At 49.1% G+C, this 18,112-nt stretch overlaps 1 protein-coding gene across 1 annotated transcript in view; it reads left to right on the forward strand.

Annotated features, from left to right (window-relative positions):
• Positions 1-8,022: 8,022 nt before the first annotated feature.
• Positions 8,023-18,112, forward strand: part of adgrl2 (adhesion G protein-coupled receptor L2) — a 172,680-nt gene continuing 162,590 nt past the window's right edge. Inside the window, exons 1-3 of the mRNA XM_033027844.1 lie at positions 8,023-8,079; positions 13,832-13,940; positions 14,782-14,995. Of these exons, the coding sequence (XP_032883735.1) occupies positions 8,023-8,079; positions 13,832-13,940; positions 14,782-14,995 (380 nt within the window). The remainder of the gene's footprint in view (positions 8,080-13,831; positions 13,941-14,781; positions 14,996-18,112) is intronic.

The following is an 18,112-nucleotide window of genomic DNA, read 5'->3' on the forward strand; positions in this document are numbered from 1 at the left end:
AGCTCCTAGACTGTGGAACAGCATCCCTCTTCCCATCAGAACTGCCCCCTCCATCGACTCCTTTAAGTCGAGACTTAAAACTCAACTCTACTCCCAAGCCTTTCTTGACGTCCTCTGAGCGAAGTCTACATGTATGTATTTATGTATGTACTTAATCTATGAACCAATGCTGTGTAACGTTAGTACCTCCACCAATGTAAAGCACTTTGGTCAACGAGAGTTGTTTTTTAAATGTGCTATAGAAATAAAAGCGACTTGACTTGTCCCAGACAGAACCATGAATGCAACAAGAACGTGTAAACATGGTCTGTGTAGGAAGGAACTGCAGATGCTGCTTTAAACTGAAGGCAGACACAAAAAGCCAGAGTAACTCAGCTGGGACAGGCAGCATCTCTGGAGGGAATGAATGTGTGACGTTTCGGGTCGAGACCTTTCCTCAGAAACAAAAACCACCTTCCATTAACCACCTGAGTCACTCATAATTTCATGCAGATTAAGCAACTGAACCATCCCACCCACAACCGGAGAGCAGTCCTAAAACGACCACCTACCTCAGTGATTCCCAACCTTTTTTAGTTCATGGCCCCCTTGGGCTCTTTAATTTTTCTGTGCCCCCCCCCCCCCCCCCTGACATTATTAGCGGAAAATTCATTGAACCTGTGGCCCCCTAAATCCCCAAATTTTTCTGTGGCCCCCCCTGAAATTTCCCATGGCCCCAGGTTGGGAATCACTGGCCTACCTCATCGGAGACCCTCGGGCTTTCTTTCTCTATTAATGACTGAATAAGTGATAGGAGCAGAAATAGGCCATTCGGCCCATCAAGTCTACTCCGCCATTCAATCGTGGCTGACAAAAACGCTGGATAAACTCAGCGGGTGAGGCAGCGTCTATGGAGCGAAGGAATAGGTGACGTTTCGGTTCGAGACCCGGAACGTCACCTATTCCCCTATTCCTTCGCTCCAGAGATGCTGCCTCACCCGCCACGTAACTCCGGCATTTTGTGTCGACCTTCACTGTAAGCCAGCATCTGCAGTTCTCTCTTACGCTCAGTTTGAATAGACCCAGACAGGTATTTTTTTCCAAGGGAATGTATTTCATCTTTTGTAAATGCTGAGGCTGAGACTGAGCTACATCTGCCAACCCTAATGGCCAAATCAATGCAGGGGATTTGTTATTTTGTGTTCTCTAGTCAACAGACCGTGAACAGACACAGTCAATGCACACAGGAGCTGTAAATATAGATGGCTGGAGCTGTGCGTACGAGTATTTAAAAAAAAGCCAGTGTTGACAGCGCTCATTGCCGAATGAATACTTAGTGCAGGAAGGGCTGGTTGCAAGAAAACAACCTCAGGCACAGCTCACCTCTCTCCGTCTCCCTCGCCCCTCCCCTGCCTGTGGGCTTGTCTGTTTTAAAGCCCTGTCCCACGGTACGAATTCATTCCAAGAGTCCCCCCGAGTTTGCCCTGATTCGAACGGTAATGGCCGCTCGTCGGTACTCGGGGCTCTCGTGGACATTTTTCATCGCGTTGAAAAATCTTCACCAGTCTTCCCGTGCTTACCTGCCATTAGCGAGTCTTCCCGACCGAGTACCTGCCGTTAGCGTTACGAGCCGCTAAGTGACGTCCCCGAGCTCCGACGTACCCGCTGCGTTCATTCTCCGTGCTTACCCCGAGTGTGATTTTTTTTTAAACTCGCGAGAGCTCTTGGAATGAACACGTACCGTGGGACAGGGCTATAAGTTTCAGAGGTTCAGAGCGGAAGGCAGGCCCTTCGGCCCACTGAGTCCACGCCGACCAGCGATCCCCACACACACACACCAACACAACGCTACACACACACTGGGGACAATTTACACTTATAACAAGCCAGTTAGCCGACAATCCTGCATGGCTTTGGAGTGTGGGGGGGAAACCCGAAGATCTCGGAGTAAAACCCACGCAGGTCGCGGGGAGAATGTACAAACTCACGAAAGGCGTGGGAATGTGTTTCCTCAACGTGTACATGGACAGAAAGCCATTCATTCCATTGCCAGAACAAGACACAATTATAAAAATGATTATAGTACGTTTGACAAGGCCCTACATGGGAGACTGGTTCAACAGGTTACAGCCCATGGGATCCAGGGTAAGTTGATGATGGGAGGTGAACCTGTGGAACTATTTGCCACAGAAGTGCTGTGGGGGCCAAGTCAGTGGATATTTTCAAGGCAGAGATAGATAGATAGATAGACTCTTGATTAGTACGGGTGTCAGGGGTTATGGGGAGAAGGCAGGAGAATGGGGTTAGGAGGGAGAGATAGATCAGCCATGATTGAATGGCGGAGTAGACTTGATGGGCCGAATGGCCTAATTCTACTCCTACCACTTATGACCTTACGGCCTAAGTTTAATATTGTCACGTCCACTGAGGTAACGTTTAAGAAAGAACTGCAGATGCTGGAAAAATCGAAGGTAGACAAAAATGCTGGAGTAACTCAGCGGGACAGGCAGCATCTCTGGAGAGAAGGAATGGGTGATGTTTCGTTAGAGATACAGCGTGAGAGCTTTTCACAGTGACCTCGGTACACGTGACAATGAAGTAGACAACGCAGAGGTGGTGAAGCCGTTCCTGAGTCTGGTGGTGCGCTCATTCAAGCTTCGATGAAAGGGGTCTTGCCTGCTTTACCTGATGTGTGTACCAGGGCAGCACGGCAGTCGGTGTGGACTCGTTGGGCCGAAGGGCCTCATTCCGGGCTGTATCTCGAAACTAAATTCAATTCCCTGCCTATATACATGTACCTGTTCAAAAGTCTCTTCAACGCCACTATCATATCTGCCTCCGCCACTACTGATGAAAGGCTTTGAAATTCAACAAATAATGAAAGGCCTGGATGTGGAGAGGATGTTTCCACTGGTGGGAGAGTCTAGGACCAGAGGGCACAGCCTCAGAATTAAAGGACGTACCTTTAGGAAGGAGATGAGGAGGAATTTCTTTAGTCAGAGGGTGGTGAATCTGTGGAATTCTTTGCCACAGAAGGCTGTGGAGGCCAAGTCTGTGGATATTTTTAAGGCAGAGTTAAATAGATTCTTGATGCTGCCTGACCCGCTGAGTTACTCCAGCACCCTATTGTGTATTAATTAACCAGCATCTACAATTCATATCATAAGTGATAGGAGCAGAATTAGGCCATTAGGCCAACAATAGACAATAGATGCAGGATTAGGCCATTCGGCCCTTCGAGCCAGCACCCCCAATCAACGTGATCATGGCTGATCATCCCCAATCAGTACCCCGTTCCTGCCTTCTCCCCATATCCCCTGACTCCGCTAACTTTAAGAGCCCTATCTAACTCTCTCTTGAAAGTATCCAGAGAACCTGCCTCCACCGCCCTCTGAGGCCGAGAATTCCACAGACTCACCACTCTCTGGGTGAAAAAGTGTTTCCTCGTCTCCGTTCTAAATGGCTTACCCCTTATTCTTAAACTGTGTGGCCCCTGGTTCTGGACTCCCCCCAACATCGGGAACATGTTTCCTGCCTCTAGCGTGTCCAAGCCCTTAATAATCTTGTATGTTTCAATAAGATCCCCCTCATCCTTCTAAATTTCAGAGTGTCAAAGATTTTGATCAAAGCCTGCTCCTGTTTCATATGTGTTTACAATTTTATAGAAAAACCTGAGCCCTCGAACTCAGCAGTAAAAATACGATCCCTCATGGTGTGCCTCGATGCAAGCCTTTATGATCTCGTAAACCGTCAACAGATCACCCTGTAGCTCTCTCCGCGCCACGGGAGCGGAGGCAGGGGGGGGGGGCTGAGGGAAACGTTGAACTCCTCCGATCTGTCCTTGCAGCCACAACTTCCTCCCGATGATAGACACAAAAAGCTGGGGTAACTCAGCGGGACAAGCAGCATCTCTGGAGAGAAGGCATGGGTGGGTGACGTTTCAGGTCGAGACCCTCCTCTAGTCTCCACCCCGAAACGTCGCCCATTCATTCCTTCTCTCCAGAGACAATAGACAATAGGTGCAGGAGTAGGCCATTCGGCCCTTCGAGCCAACACCGCCATTCAATGTGATCATGGCTGATCATCCCCAATCAGTATCCCGTTCCTGCCTTCTCCCCATATCCACTGACTCCGCTATCTTTAAGAGCCCTATCTAGCTCTCTCTTGAAAGTATCCAGTGAACCGGCCTCCACCGCCCTCGGAGGCAGAGAATTCCACAGACAACTCGCTCTGTGAGAAAAAGTGTTTCCTCGTCTCCGTTCCAAATGGCTTACCCCTTATTCTTAAACTGTGGCCCCATGGACCGGGGACGTTGGCCTGGAGTGCACGCTGACATTGTGCCTGTGTGCTACCAGTGCGCTTGCTATAATTGTCACGGGTCGCACACGCACACGCGCACGCGCACGCACACAGACACACCACACACACGTACACACACACGCGCACGGGCACAGGCACGCACACGCACAACACACACACACGCACACGCACACACACACACACACACACATCACACACACACGCACGTACACACACACACGCACGGGCACAGGCACGCACAACACACACACACGCACAACACACACACACGCACAACACACACACACACACACACACACACACACACACACACACACACAACACACACACACACACACACACACACACACACACACACACACACACACACACACACACACACACACACCAGTCTGAGTGAGGTTTTGTACAAACTAAAGGGCCTGTCCCACTTGGCCATCATTTGCGCGTAATTTACGCGACATCATTTACGCGTCACAATGCACGACGCATGCAGCGTGTCACGCACGTGATGCGTGCATGGTGCGTGGTGACATAGGCAGTGACGTGCGGCGCCCCAGGATTTTGGGATGTACAAAATCTTCGCGCGCCATCTGCGTGACGGGTTAATAACACCGAAGTGGGACAGGCCCCTTAAACCCTGCCTGCAGGCCCCAAGCATTGTTTATACCGTTCCACACTCGGTCTACTGCCCATAATAACAGTTTATTACCAGCGCACCAAGCTCCCTTAATGTCTGGTCACTTAAGGCGCTCGTTCCTCTTGCCTGCTCTGCTTTCTGAGATTGATTCAGAATTGTAAATTCATGTTCTGCTTATTCCTCATGTATGGGGAGGAACTTCAGATGCTGTTTTCAACCGAAGTTAGACACAAAATGCTGGAGTAACTCGGCGGGTCAGGCAGCATCTCTGGAGAGAAGGAATGGGTGGCGTTTCGGGTCGAGACCCTTCTGAAGTCTGCGGAAGGGTTTGAACCGAAAAGGCCACCTATTCCTTTTCCCCTGAGGTGCTGCCTGACCCGCCGAGTTACTCCAGCATTTTGCGCTTGTTCCTCCTTCCTGCTTACACGACGTGTCAGGGGAAGAACATCTGAGGAGCTGCTTAGTTTTTTAGTTTTAGTTTTAGATACACGGTGGGGCAGCGGTAGAGTTGCTGCCTTACAGCGCTTGCAGCGCCGGAGACCCGGGTTCGATCCCGACTACGGGCGCCGTCTTCACAGAGAGTTTGTACGTTCTCCCCGTGACCTGCGTGGGTTTTTTTCTGAGATCTTCGGTTTCCTCCCACACTCCAAAGACGTACAGGTGTGTAGGTGGCTTGGCGTATGTGTAAATTGTCCCTGTTGTGTGTGTAGGATAGTGTTAGTGTGCGGGGATCGCTGGTCGGCACGGCCCCGGTGGGCCGAAGGGCCTGTTTCCGCGCTGTATCTCTAAACTAAACCAAAATGCAGCGTGGAAGCAGGCCCTTCAGCCCATCGAGTCCACGCCGACCAGCGATCCCCGAACACTGACACCATCCTATTTAGTAATTAGTTAACGTTACTATTTAACAAAGCCAATTAACCTACAACGTTTGGAGAGCGGGAGGAAACCGGAGCACCCGGAGAAAACCCACGCAGGTCACGGGGAGAACGTACAAACTCCGTACAGACAGCGCCCGTGGTCGGAATGAAACCTGGGTCCTGGCGTTGTGAGGCAGATCGGGTACATCATGCAACCAAAACTGCAAGGAATTACAGAGAGTTGTGGACTCAGCCCAGTCCGTTACACAGACCAGACCCCCCACCATCGACTCCATCTACACACTTCACGCTGCCTCGGAAAAGCTGCCCACATAATCAAAGGCTTGTCCCGCCCCGGTTATTCCTGCTTCTCCCCGCTCCCGTCCGACAGAAGGTACAGAAGCTTGAAAGCGCGCACCGCCAGACTCAGGGACAGCTTCTTCCCCTCTGTTATCAGGCTTCTGAACGGTCCTTCCATAAGCTAGAGTACTGTCCGATTCACCTCTACCACATTGCGGACATAGGAACTGATCCGCTACAATGCTGAGAACTATATTCTACACTCTGTATCTTTCCCATCACTCTGCCTATTGTACCTATGTCTGAATTAATTGCATTTATATATAATATTATTATATATGATATGACTCGATATCATGCAAAAGAAAGCGTTCCACTGTACCTCGGTACACATGACAATTGAGTTTAGAAGGATGAGGGGGTACCTCATTGAAACTTACCGAATAATGAAAGGCCTGGATAGAGTGGATGTGGAGAGGATGTTTCCACTAGTAGGAGAGTCTAGGATCAGAGGGCACAGCCTCAGAATTAAAGGGCGCTCTTTTAGAATAAATGGAGGTGAGGAGGAACTTCTTTAGTCAGAGGGTGGTGAATCTGTGGAACTCATTGCCACAGAAGGCTGTGGAGGCCAAGTCAGTGGATATTTTTAAGGCAGAGATAGATAGATTCTTGATTAGTACGGGTGTCGGGGGTTATGGGGAGAAGGCAGGAGAATGGGATTAGGAGGAAGAGATCAGCCAGGATTGAATGGCGGGGTGGACTCGATGGGCCGAATGGCCTAATTCTACTCCTATAACTTGTGAACTTATGAATAAACGCAAACCTAAACTTGATGCTGCCTGGATATTCTAGCCCCTTAATTGTATACAGAAGGAACTGCAAATGCAGGGTTGATAAATAAAAGACAAAAAGTGCTGGAGTAACTCAGCAGGTCAGGCAGCATCTCTGGAGACCACGGACAGGTGATGTTTCGGATCGGAACCATTCCTCAGTCTGTAAGACATTGACGAGATAGACATCAAAGGCTGGAGTAGCTCAGCGGGTCAGGCAGCATAGAAGCATAGAAAATAGGTGCAGGAGGAGGCTATTCGGCCCTTCGAGCCAGTTCATTGTGATCATGGCTGATCGTCCCCAATCAATAACCCGTGCCTGCCTTCTCCCCATATCCTTTGATTCCACCAGCCCCTAGAGCTCTATCTAACTCTCTCTTAAATCCATCCAGTGATTTGGCCTCCACTGCCCTCTGTGGCAGGGAATTCCACACATTCACAAGTCTCTGGGTGAAAAAGTTTTTTCTCACCTCAGTCCTAAATGGCCTCATCTTTATTCTAAGACTGTGGCCCCTGGTTCTGGACTCGCCCAACACTGGGAACATATTTCCTGCATCCAACCTTTCATCTCTGGAGAAAAGGAATAGGTGACGTTTCTGACCAAGAACCCTTCTTCAGACCTGAAACGTCACCTATTCCCTTTCTCCAGAGATGCTGCCTGACCCGCTGAGTTACCCCAGCACTCTGTGTCTATCTTCAGTGGAACTGTTTGCTTCGGGGCAGTGCAGTAAAGCTGTTCCCACAATACCACCCACAGATTATCTTTCAAACATGCAGTTCTCCTCTCAGATAGTTTTTACTTGTGGCTGCACCTTGATCCTTTCCCCCCCCCCGGCTTTTTTCTGTGCGTGTGTGGTCACGTTTCCCTTTAATTTCCGTACGTCCGTGTTTTAGTTTAGCGTAGAAACAGCACATCGAGTCCACGCTGACAAGCGATCACTCAGTACACTGCACACTAGGGACAATTTACCATAGCCAATTATATATATATATATAGAGAGAGAGTTTGGTGGCCTGCACTCTGCCTGAAATGCTATGAAATTGAGTTTGGTAGCCTGCACTCCCGTGTGACGCGAGTCAAAACGGCGATCTGAAAATGGCGGTGGGCCCCGGCAACCCTCCCCCAACTGCGCCCACGTGGATAGCGGGCAAGGCAACCCTTCCCCAACTGCACAGGCGCGGCTGACGGGGCCGGCAAGTGGCAGCACAGTGCCGTTCACAGGGAGAAAGTAAATATAAGTTTATAAAGGAAATTACATAATCAAATTGAATGAAACTTGCTACTGCACACCCCAGGTAAATGGTGGGTAAGGTGGGCCTGAAATTGATGCGCTATCGTGTACCGTTTTAACTGTATTTCGGGAACATACATACAAACAAAACTTGCGTCACACGGGAGTGCAGGACACCAAACTCAATTTCATAGCATTTCGGGCAGAGTGCTGGCCACCAAATTGTCAAACAACTCATTGCAATATCATTAAGGGCTAACAATTCATTTATTGCAAGTACATTGCAGACTCACAGTTCAGTTGATTCATAGCTTAGAATCACAGTTGTGGACTCTCCCTCGTGATCTTCCAGAGTGACTGGCTCACGTCCAGTCATCCGGATTCAATAGTCCTGCCCTCTTCATCGTGGTGATTGACAGGCGAGAGGACCAATCAGCTGATCTCAAGATTTTTTAAACACTCATAACTTTTTTATTTTTCATCGATCGGAAAAACCCTCGGGATTGCCTCAGCGGACGAGGACTTTGTGAGTAAGCTGGCCAAAAATCATAGCGAGATATGGTAGCGTTTTGTCTAAAATCAATATACAGCACAGACAGGAAGTGGTCAAGATGATACAGATAGATACTAGACCAACTGGGACCCGATGGGTCCTTGTCCTACGGTAGGCCTGTTCCCCAATGCAATAATCCACCACTCACCCATAGCCCCCACGGGATGCCTGCTCCCCCAACGCAACCCGTTCCCCATGGCAACATTCCACCACTCACCCATATCCCCATATGCACACAAGTTTGGACACAAGCATATATATATACTCAACTATTTTTGTTTAGTTTAGAGATACAGCACAGAAACAGGCCCTTCGGCCCACCGAGTCCGCACTGACTAGCGATCCCTGCACACTAACACTATCCTACATACACTAGGGACATTCATAACCAAGTCAATGAACCTACAAACCTGTACGTGGTCGCGGGGAGAAGGTACAAACTCCGTACAGACAGCACGCATGGACAGGGTGGAACCCGGGCATCTGGCGCTGTGAGGCAGCAACTCTACCGCTGAGCCACAACGTTGATTATATCGAGTTACAGTGCGCTATGTTTACATATTCTGTGGTGCTGCTGCAAGCAGGAATCTCATTGTCCTGTTTTTGGACGTATTGAAACAGACTGATTCCTGGGATGTCAGGACTTTCATATGAAGAAAGACTGGATAGACTCGGCTTGTACTCGCTAAAATTTAGAAGATTGAGGGAGGATCTTATAGAAACGTACAAAACTCTTAAGGGATTGGACAGGCTAGATGCAGGAAGATTGTTCCCGATGTTGGGGAAGTCCAGAACAAGGGGTCACAGTTTAAGGATAAGGGGGAAATATTTTAGGACCGAGATGAGGAAAACATTTTTCACACAGAGAGTGGTGAATCTGTGGAATTCTCTGCCACAGAAGGTAGTTGAGGCCACAGTTCGTTGGCTATATTTAAGAGGGAGTTAGATGTGGCCCTTGTGGCTAAAGGGATCAGGGGGTATGGAGAGAAGGCAGGTACAAGATACTGAGTTGGATGATCAGCCATGATCATATTGAATGGCGGTGCAGGCTCGAAGGGCCGAATGGCCTATTCCTGCACCTATTTTCTATGTTTCTATGTTTCTAAAACACTCTTAATGCTTGAGGAGAGGCGACTTCGGGTCAGAGGCTGGTGGGAGATTAGGCCATGGTAAGGTGTCACATTTAGGCAAGCAAGACATGTTCATTTCTGTAGGGGATGAGTGAGGGTTACACTAACATGACCAATTCACGGCGGTGGTTGATCATCCTATCTTAAGTACGGAATTTACTTAATTAACTTAATTAGCTCAGCATGGGATTTGAACTCTTTATCATCCCATCCCCTGGCGAATTGAGTTTCTTTGCCCTGGCACAAAGTCAAAGTCTGAAGAAGAGTCCCGACCCGATACGCCACCTGTCCGTAGCGGATACAAGGAACAGCAGGCGGTGGTTTAAAAAAAAAAAAAAGACACAAAGTGCTGGAGTAACTCAGCGGAGCAGGCGGGGTCTCTGGTGACGTTTCAGGTTGGGACCCTTCTTCAGGCTGAAGGGGTGTCCTGACCCGAAACGTCACCTACCCATGTCCTCCAGAGATGCCGCCTGACCCACTGAGTTACTCCAGCACTTTGTGGGTTTTTTTTCTCTGAGTTGATTCTCATATGCAACAGACAATAGACAATAGGTGCAGGAGTAGGCCATTCGGCCCTTCAAATCAGCACCGCCATTCAATGTGATCATGGCTGATCATCCCCAATCAGTACCCCGTTCCTGCCTTCTCCCCATATCCCCTGACTCCGCTATCTTTAAGAGCCCTATCTAGCTCTCTCTTGAAATCATCCAGAGAACCGGCCTCCACCGCCCTCTGAGGCAGAGAATTCCACAGACTCACCACTCTCTGTGAGAAAAAGTGTTTCCTCATCTCTGTTCTAAATGGCTTACCCCTTATTCTTAAACTGTGGCCCCTGGTTCTGGACTCCCCCAACATCGGGAACATGTTTCCTGCCTCTGGCGTGTCAAAACCCTTAACAATCTTATATGTTTCAATAAGATACCCTCTCATCCTTCTAAACTCCAGAGTGTACAAGCCCAGCCGCTCCATTCTCTCAGCATATGACAGTCCCGCCATCCCGGGAATTAACCTTGTAAACCTACGCTGCACTCCCTCAATAGCAAGAATGTCCTTCCTCAAATTAGCGGACCAAAACTGCACACAATACTCCAGGTGTGGTCTCACCAGGGCCCTGTACAACTGCAGAACAGTAGGCGGAAGTGCAGATACGGTGAAAATCCTGCTAATCCAGGCATCGTTCTGGTAAGCCTCATCTGTACCCTTTACAAAGCCACCTCATCCTTCCTGCAACAGGGCCCCACAACTGCACGCAACACTCCAGGCTCAGCCTAAACAAAGCCCTCTAAAGCTGCATCATGACCTCATAGAATTTATCAATGCTACGCCACTCACTAATTTGGAAGAGTATCTTACAAGTCAGGTGTTTGCAACCTGAGGACCTAAAATTCAGATTCAGAGTTAGATTCAAACTTTATTGACATTGTGCTGTGTACAGTACAGAGACAACAAAATGCAGTTAGCATCTCCCTAGAAGGGCGACATAGAATATGAGCAATAAATAAATATATTTACGTGCATACAGTCATAGGATGGTAAACAGTCTGTGGTTGGGGTGAGAGCAGTCCTTGGCGATGCTGAGCGCCCTCCGCAGACAACGCTTGCTCTGGACAGACTCAATGGAGGGGAGCGAGGAACCGGTGATGCGTTTCGGCAGTTTTCACCACCCTCTGCAGTGCTTTCCGGTCGGAGACAGAGCAGTTACCGTACCATACCGTGATACAGTTGGTAAGGATGCTCTCGATGGTGCAGCGGTAGAAGTTCACCAGAATCGGAGGAGACAGATTCCCTCGGGTGCTTTCTCTGTGGAGTTTGCACGTTCTACCTGTGACCACATGGGGTTTCCTCCCACACGCCAAAGAGGTGTGTGGGGTGGGATTGTAGGTTAATTGTCCCAGGGAGTTGATGGGGAAAGTGGGATTACATAGTGATCGGGTGATCGATGGTCGGCATGGACATGTTGGCCCGATGGGCCCGTTTTCTCACAGACCCCCTTCTGAGTTGATTCTCATATCCACGTGCTAAATCAGTGTGACCTTATCTCACCTCCTGATGGTGCCGGGTTAATAACTAATAATGAGACCCCTTCCTCAATATTTTGAGCTCTTTTCCTTAGACAAGTATCCTTGCTGTATCCCAATAGCCCATTCCCAATAAATCTTGTGTTACCGAAAACAGCTTTACAAAAACAATTGTGCCAAGAGGGAAAAGGGGGTTGGAGGGTAGAGGGTTTCAACCAAGTAATAACAAACTATTTTTCCCACAAGATTTTCAGCTATGTTTTCATAGCTGTAACTGTATTTTTGTTTCTGCAAGCTAAAAATACTAAAGGCTGTACGTTTAATAGCGTAACATTCGACAAGTGTCAATGGAAGGGAATGGCTTTTTATTTGTAATGACCACCTGCGGTGAAACTGACGAGAGAACATGGTGTCTGGTTACTGCAGGGAGATTACATGGACATTTTTGTTTCTCCCCCTGGACTATTTTCCCCCACTGCAGCTTTTTTTCTGCTTGTCAATTTCCAAAGTGGCTTTTATGTGGTTGTCCAGTCCCCGATCGAAATCGCGTTGATACCGATTTGGCGCGCATAGATGGTGCAAACAGTGTTAACTAACACATATATCATGTTACATCCAATTAGCGTTATGGAATCACATGCGTGGTAGCAGGAACTACCTGCAGACATGTCCACATAATGGATGAACAAATGTTGAGATGCACTTTCTAGATTTGAAGAGATGCATGATCTACGCCTGGTCTAATCTACCCCAAAACATCACCCATTCATCCTCTCCAGAGATACAGCCTGTCCCGCAGAGTTACTCCAGCATTTCAGCATTTTGTGTCTATCTTCAGTTTAAACCAGCATCTGCCGTTCCTTCCTACACATCTAATCTATCTTTGTTTTTTTTAATGTTGGTCTGTTTTTTATGTGTACGGGTGTGCGTGCGATCTGTGTATTGTTGCAGTATATGTTGTTTTGTTTCATGCTTGTTTTACCTGTAAGGTGTCCTTGAGAGTCCTGAAAGGTGCCCGTACATAAAATGTATTATTATTATATATATGTATTATATATATGTATAATATATATATATTATATATAAAATACATATATATTGTATATATATATATACACACACACACTCAGCAGGAACAGGCGACAAGTTTCGGGTCGAGACCCTTCTTCAAACTGCACAATCCAAAATACAAGGGTTACAGGGAGAAGGCAGGGGAGTGGGATTGAGAGGGAAAGATAGGTCATGATTGAATGGGCTGAATGGCCTGATTCTGTCCCAATAACTTACAATCTTGTTCTATGTTCTCCTGAGAACTGGTCGTGCCCAGTTTGTGGGCCGAAGAGCCTGTGTTGTAGGTTCATTGTTCGGTTATACACAAGGTGGCGCAGCGGTGGAGTTGCTGCCTCACAGCGCCAGGGACCCGGGTTCAATCCCGACTGTCTGTACGGAGTTTGTGTACTGATACATATTCTGTACGTTCTGGCCTGAAGGGCCTGTTTCCGTGCTGTATCTCCAGACTAAACTGAACTAAACGAAATAGGTAGCGCTGTGTAGGAAGGAACTGCAGATGCTGGCTTGAACCCAAGATAGACACAAAATGCTGGAGTAACTCAGCGGGACAGGCAGCATCTCTGGGGCGAAGAAATGGGTGACGTTTCGGATCGAGACCCTTCTTCGGACTACTGACCAAAGGGTCCTGTCCCGAGACGTCACCCGTTCCTTCTCTCCAGAGATGCTGCTGCCCGACCCGCCAAGCATTCAAGAGAGAGCTAGATAGGGCTCTTAAAAACAGCGGAGTGAGGGGATATGGGGAGAAGGCAGGAACGGGGTACTGATTGGGGATGATCAGCCATGATCACATTGAATGGCGGTGCTGGCTCGAAGGGCCGAATGGCCTACTCCTGCACCTATTGTCTATTGTCTATTGAGCTACTGCACCATTTTCCGTGTCTACCTCGAATGGTTGGCGCAGTTTCCCCCTGCCGTGTCGGCAACGCCAGCCAAATCTCACGGCTGCGGAGATTCGGAAGCTCCAGCCGCCGGCCCGGTGGACGGTGATATCGCGAGCTCACGGGTCCCTGGTGGGAGACCGCTTTTCGGAGCTTCCGCAACGGCAACGGCAACCTCTCCCACCCGAGTTGCGGGGTTGAAAATTGCCTGGAGCGGGGCCTTGCACCGCCCGGCGCGGCTTCAAATTGCCGCGGGACTTGCTAGCGCCCGCCGGCGGCTCCAACATCAAGTCCCGGAGTGTGGCCGTGCATCACTTTAGGGACGCCAGATGGCGCAGGGACGACAGATGGCGCAATGGGCTAAATGTTCGGCTGGCAACCGGAAGGTAGCCGGTTCGAATCCCGCTTGGAGTGCATACTGTCGTTGTGTCCTTGGGCAAGACACTTCACCCACCTTTGCCTGTGTGTGAATGTGTGTGAGTGATTGGTGGTGGTCGGAGGGGCCGTAGGCGCAGATTGGCAGCCACGCTTCCGTCAGTCTGCCCCAGGGCAGCTGTGGCTACAGAAGTAGCTTACCACCACCGAGTGTGACTGAGGAGTGAATGAATAATGCGATGTAAAGCGCCTTGAGTATTAGAAAGGCGCTATATAAATCCCATCCATTATTATTATTATTATTATCACCCGGCGCGGCTTTAATGGCCGCGAGACTTATTTACCATCGCCCGCCGGGGGCTTTGACTTTGACATCGGGAGGAGAATGGGGAGTGCAGGGGAGAGATAAGACTTTGCATTCCATCGCAGTGAGGAGGAGATTCACTGTGATGGATGTTTGTGTAAATAGTGTTGTGTCTTGGTTCTTCTTCTTGATGTATGACTGCAGACACCAAATTTCGTTTGAACCTCAATGAGGTCCAAATGGCAACAAATAAAATCTAAACTAATCTAACCTTCCCCGTTGTGTGTCTCGCAGGTTTCAGCCGGGCAGCCTTGCCCTTCGGCCTGGTCCGGCGGGAGCTGTCGTGCGAGGGCTACCCCATCGACCTGCGCTGCCCCGGGAGCGACGTCATCGTCATCGAGAGCGCCAACTACGGGCGCACGGACGACAAGATCTGCGACGCGGACCTCTTCCAGATGGAGAACGTGCAGTGCTACCTGCCCGACGCCTTCAAGATCATGACCCAGAGGTAGGAGAGAATCACTCGTCCCCTTGCTCAGACTGTGTCGCTGGTGTCAAGACGCATGCATGGTCGAATGGGTTGGTCTTATCCCAACCTCATTTGAGGAAGGACATTCTTGCTATTGAGGGAGTGCAGCGTAGGTTTACAAGGTTAATTCCCGGGATGGCGGGACTGTCATATGCTGAGAGAATGGAGCGGCTGGGCTTGTACACTCTGGAGTTTAGAAGGATGAGAGGATATCTCATTGAAACATATAAGATTGTTAAGGGTTTGGACCGCTAGAGGCAGGAAACATGTTCCCGATGTTGGGGGAGTCCAGAAACAGGGGCCGCAGTTTAGGAATAAGGAGTAAGCCATTTAGAACGGAGACGAGGAAACACTTTTCGCATAGAGAGTGGTGAGTCTGTGGAATTCTCTGCCTCAGAGGGCGGTGGAGGCTGGTTCTCTGGATGCTTTCAAGAGAGAGCTAGATAGGGCTCTTAAAGAGAGCGGAGTCAGGGGATATGGGGAGAAGGCAGGAACGGGGTACTGATTGTGGATGATCAGCCATGATCACATTGAATGTTGGTGCTTGCTCGAAGGGCCAAACAGGTACATAGATAGGACAGCTTTGGAGGGATATGGATATGACGTGGGCAGGTGGGACTAGTGTAGCTGGGACATGTTGGCCAGGTGTGGGCAAGTTGGGCCGAAGGGCCTGTTTCCACGCTGTATCACTCTATGAAGGTAGACAAAAATGCTGGAGAAACTCAACGGGCGAGGCAGCATCTATGGAGCGAAGGAATAGGTGACGTTTCGGGTCGAGACCCTTCTTCAGACTGATGTGGGGGTGGGGTGGGCTGGGAGAAGAAAGGAGGAGGCGGAGATAGTGGTCTGTGGGAGAGCGTCCCGAAACGTCGCCGATTCCTTCGCTCTATAGATGCTGCCTCACCCGCTGAGTTTCTCCAGCATTTTTGTCTACCTATGTTTCTAGTTGGTACCTGTGTCTCTGGCGCTATGAGGCAGCGGCTCGGCCAGCTGTGTCTCTGTGGCACTATACAATAATACACTAGACTGAGTGCATCAGTGGACAAGGCAATGCTGCATTGAATTCGAGAGTTGCTGCCTTGCAGCGCCAGAGACCCGGGGGTGCTGTTTGTGCGGAGTTTGTACGTTCTCCCCGTGACCCGCGTAGGTTTTCTCCGAGAACTTCGGTTTCCTCCCACACTCCAAAGACGTGCAGGTTTGTAGGTTAATTGTCTTGGTGTAAATGTACCACTTTCCACTTGGTATTAATAGTACATGCTGTGACTGGTGGTCGACGTGGGCTGATGGGGTCGTTTTCCATGCTGTATCTCTCAGCTAAACTAAACACAGTCTCTCAGTGTTATACAGCATAGAAATAAGCCTAATGCTGGCTGACCAATATGGAAACATAGACAATAGGTGCTGGAGGAGGCCGTTCGGCCCTTCCAGCCAGCACCGCCATTCATTGTGATCATGGCTGATCGGCCCCAATCAATAACCCGTGCCTGCCTTCTCCCCATCTCCCTTGATTCCACTAGCCCCTAGAGCTCTATCTAAAAGCCATGTCCCACGGTACGAGTTCATTCCAAGAGCTCTCCCCGAGTTTGCCCTGATTCGAACTCCGAGATTGACGGTAATGGCCGCTCGTCGGTACTCGGGGCTCTCGTGGACATTTTTCAACATGTTGAAAAATCTTCACGAGTCTTCCCGTGCTTACCTGCCGTTAGCGAGTCTTCCCGAGTACCTGCCGTTAGCGTTACGAGCCGCTAAGAAACGTCCCCAAGCTCCGACGTACCCGCTACGTTTATTCTCCGTGCTTACCACGAGTTTGATTTTTTTTAAACTCGGGAGAGCTCGTGGAATGAACTCGCACCGTGGGACAGGGCTATTACCCTCTTTTAAATCCATCCAGTGAATTGGCCTCTGTGGCAGAGAATTCCACAACCTCACAACTCTCTGGGTGAAAAAGTTTTTTTCTCATCTCAGTCTTAAATGACCTCTCCTTTATTCTTAGGCTGTGGCCCCTGGTTCTGGACTCGCCCAACATTGGGAACATTTTTCCTGCATCTAGCTTGTCCAGTCCTTTTATAATTTTATACGTTTCTATAAGATGCCCCATCTCAGCTACTTTCTTTTGCACGCTTCTGGCCCAAATCTCTAAACCTTTCCTGTCCATGTATATGTCCAAACATCATTTAAATGCTGTTACAGAATCTGCCTCAACTGCCTCCTCTGGCAGCTCGTTCCATATACCCACCACCCTCTGAGTAGAAAAGTTGCCCCTCGGGTTCCTATTAAATCTTTGCCCTCTCACTTAAACCTGTGTCTTGATTCCCCTACCTTGGCTTTAGATGTGAAATGTCTTGTGAAACTATCGTGAAGGGAAACAACGAAGTGAAAGACCTGGATAGAGTGGACGTGGAGAGGATGTTTCCACTAGTGCGAGAGTCTAGGACCAGAGGGCACAGCCTCAGAATTAAAGGACGTTCTTGAATACTACAGGTCTCGGAGATTATGGGGAGAAGGCAGGAGAATGGGGCTGGGAGGGAGAGATAGATCAGCCACGATTGAATGGCAGAGTGGACTCGATGGGCCGAATGGCCTAATTCTACACCCTATCACTTACGACCGTGCGGCCTTATGACGTACCTTTAGGAAGGAGATGAGGAGGAATTTCTTCAGTCAGAGGGTGGTGAATCTGTGGAATTATTTGCCACAGACGGCTGTGGAGTCCAAGTCAATGTATATTTAAGGCAGAGATCGATAGATTTTTGATTAGCACGGGTGTCAGGGGGAGAAGGCGGGAGAATGGGGTTAGGAGGGAGAGATAGATCAGCCATGATTGAATGGTCGAATTCTTGTCCGAGAATCGATGAACATAAACCTATGAAAGTTTTTCCCCAGTGTTCGGGACATTAATTGTTTCCCCAACAAAACAAAAAGACCCAGAATAAGTTATCGGATGGGTGAAGTTCGGACTTTTTGAGAGCTCTCTGGGCACAAAATGGCCACCGTGTTTTCAGATGAGAAATATGGAATGTATGTCAATTATATTTAATGGATTACAATGGCTTCCAAGGTCATAAAAGGTTCTATATAAATTAAGGTTTAGATCCA

This window comes from Amblyraja radiata, chromosome 10 (assembly GCF_010909765.2).
Source record: "Amblyraja radiata isolate CabotCenter1 chromosome 10, sAmbRad1.1.pri, whole genome shotgun sequence".
In the NCBI taxonomy this organism is placed as follows: Eukaryota; Metazoa; Chordata; class Chondrichthyes; order Rajiformes; family Rajidae; genus Amblyraja; species Amblyraja radiata.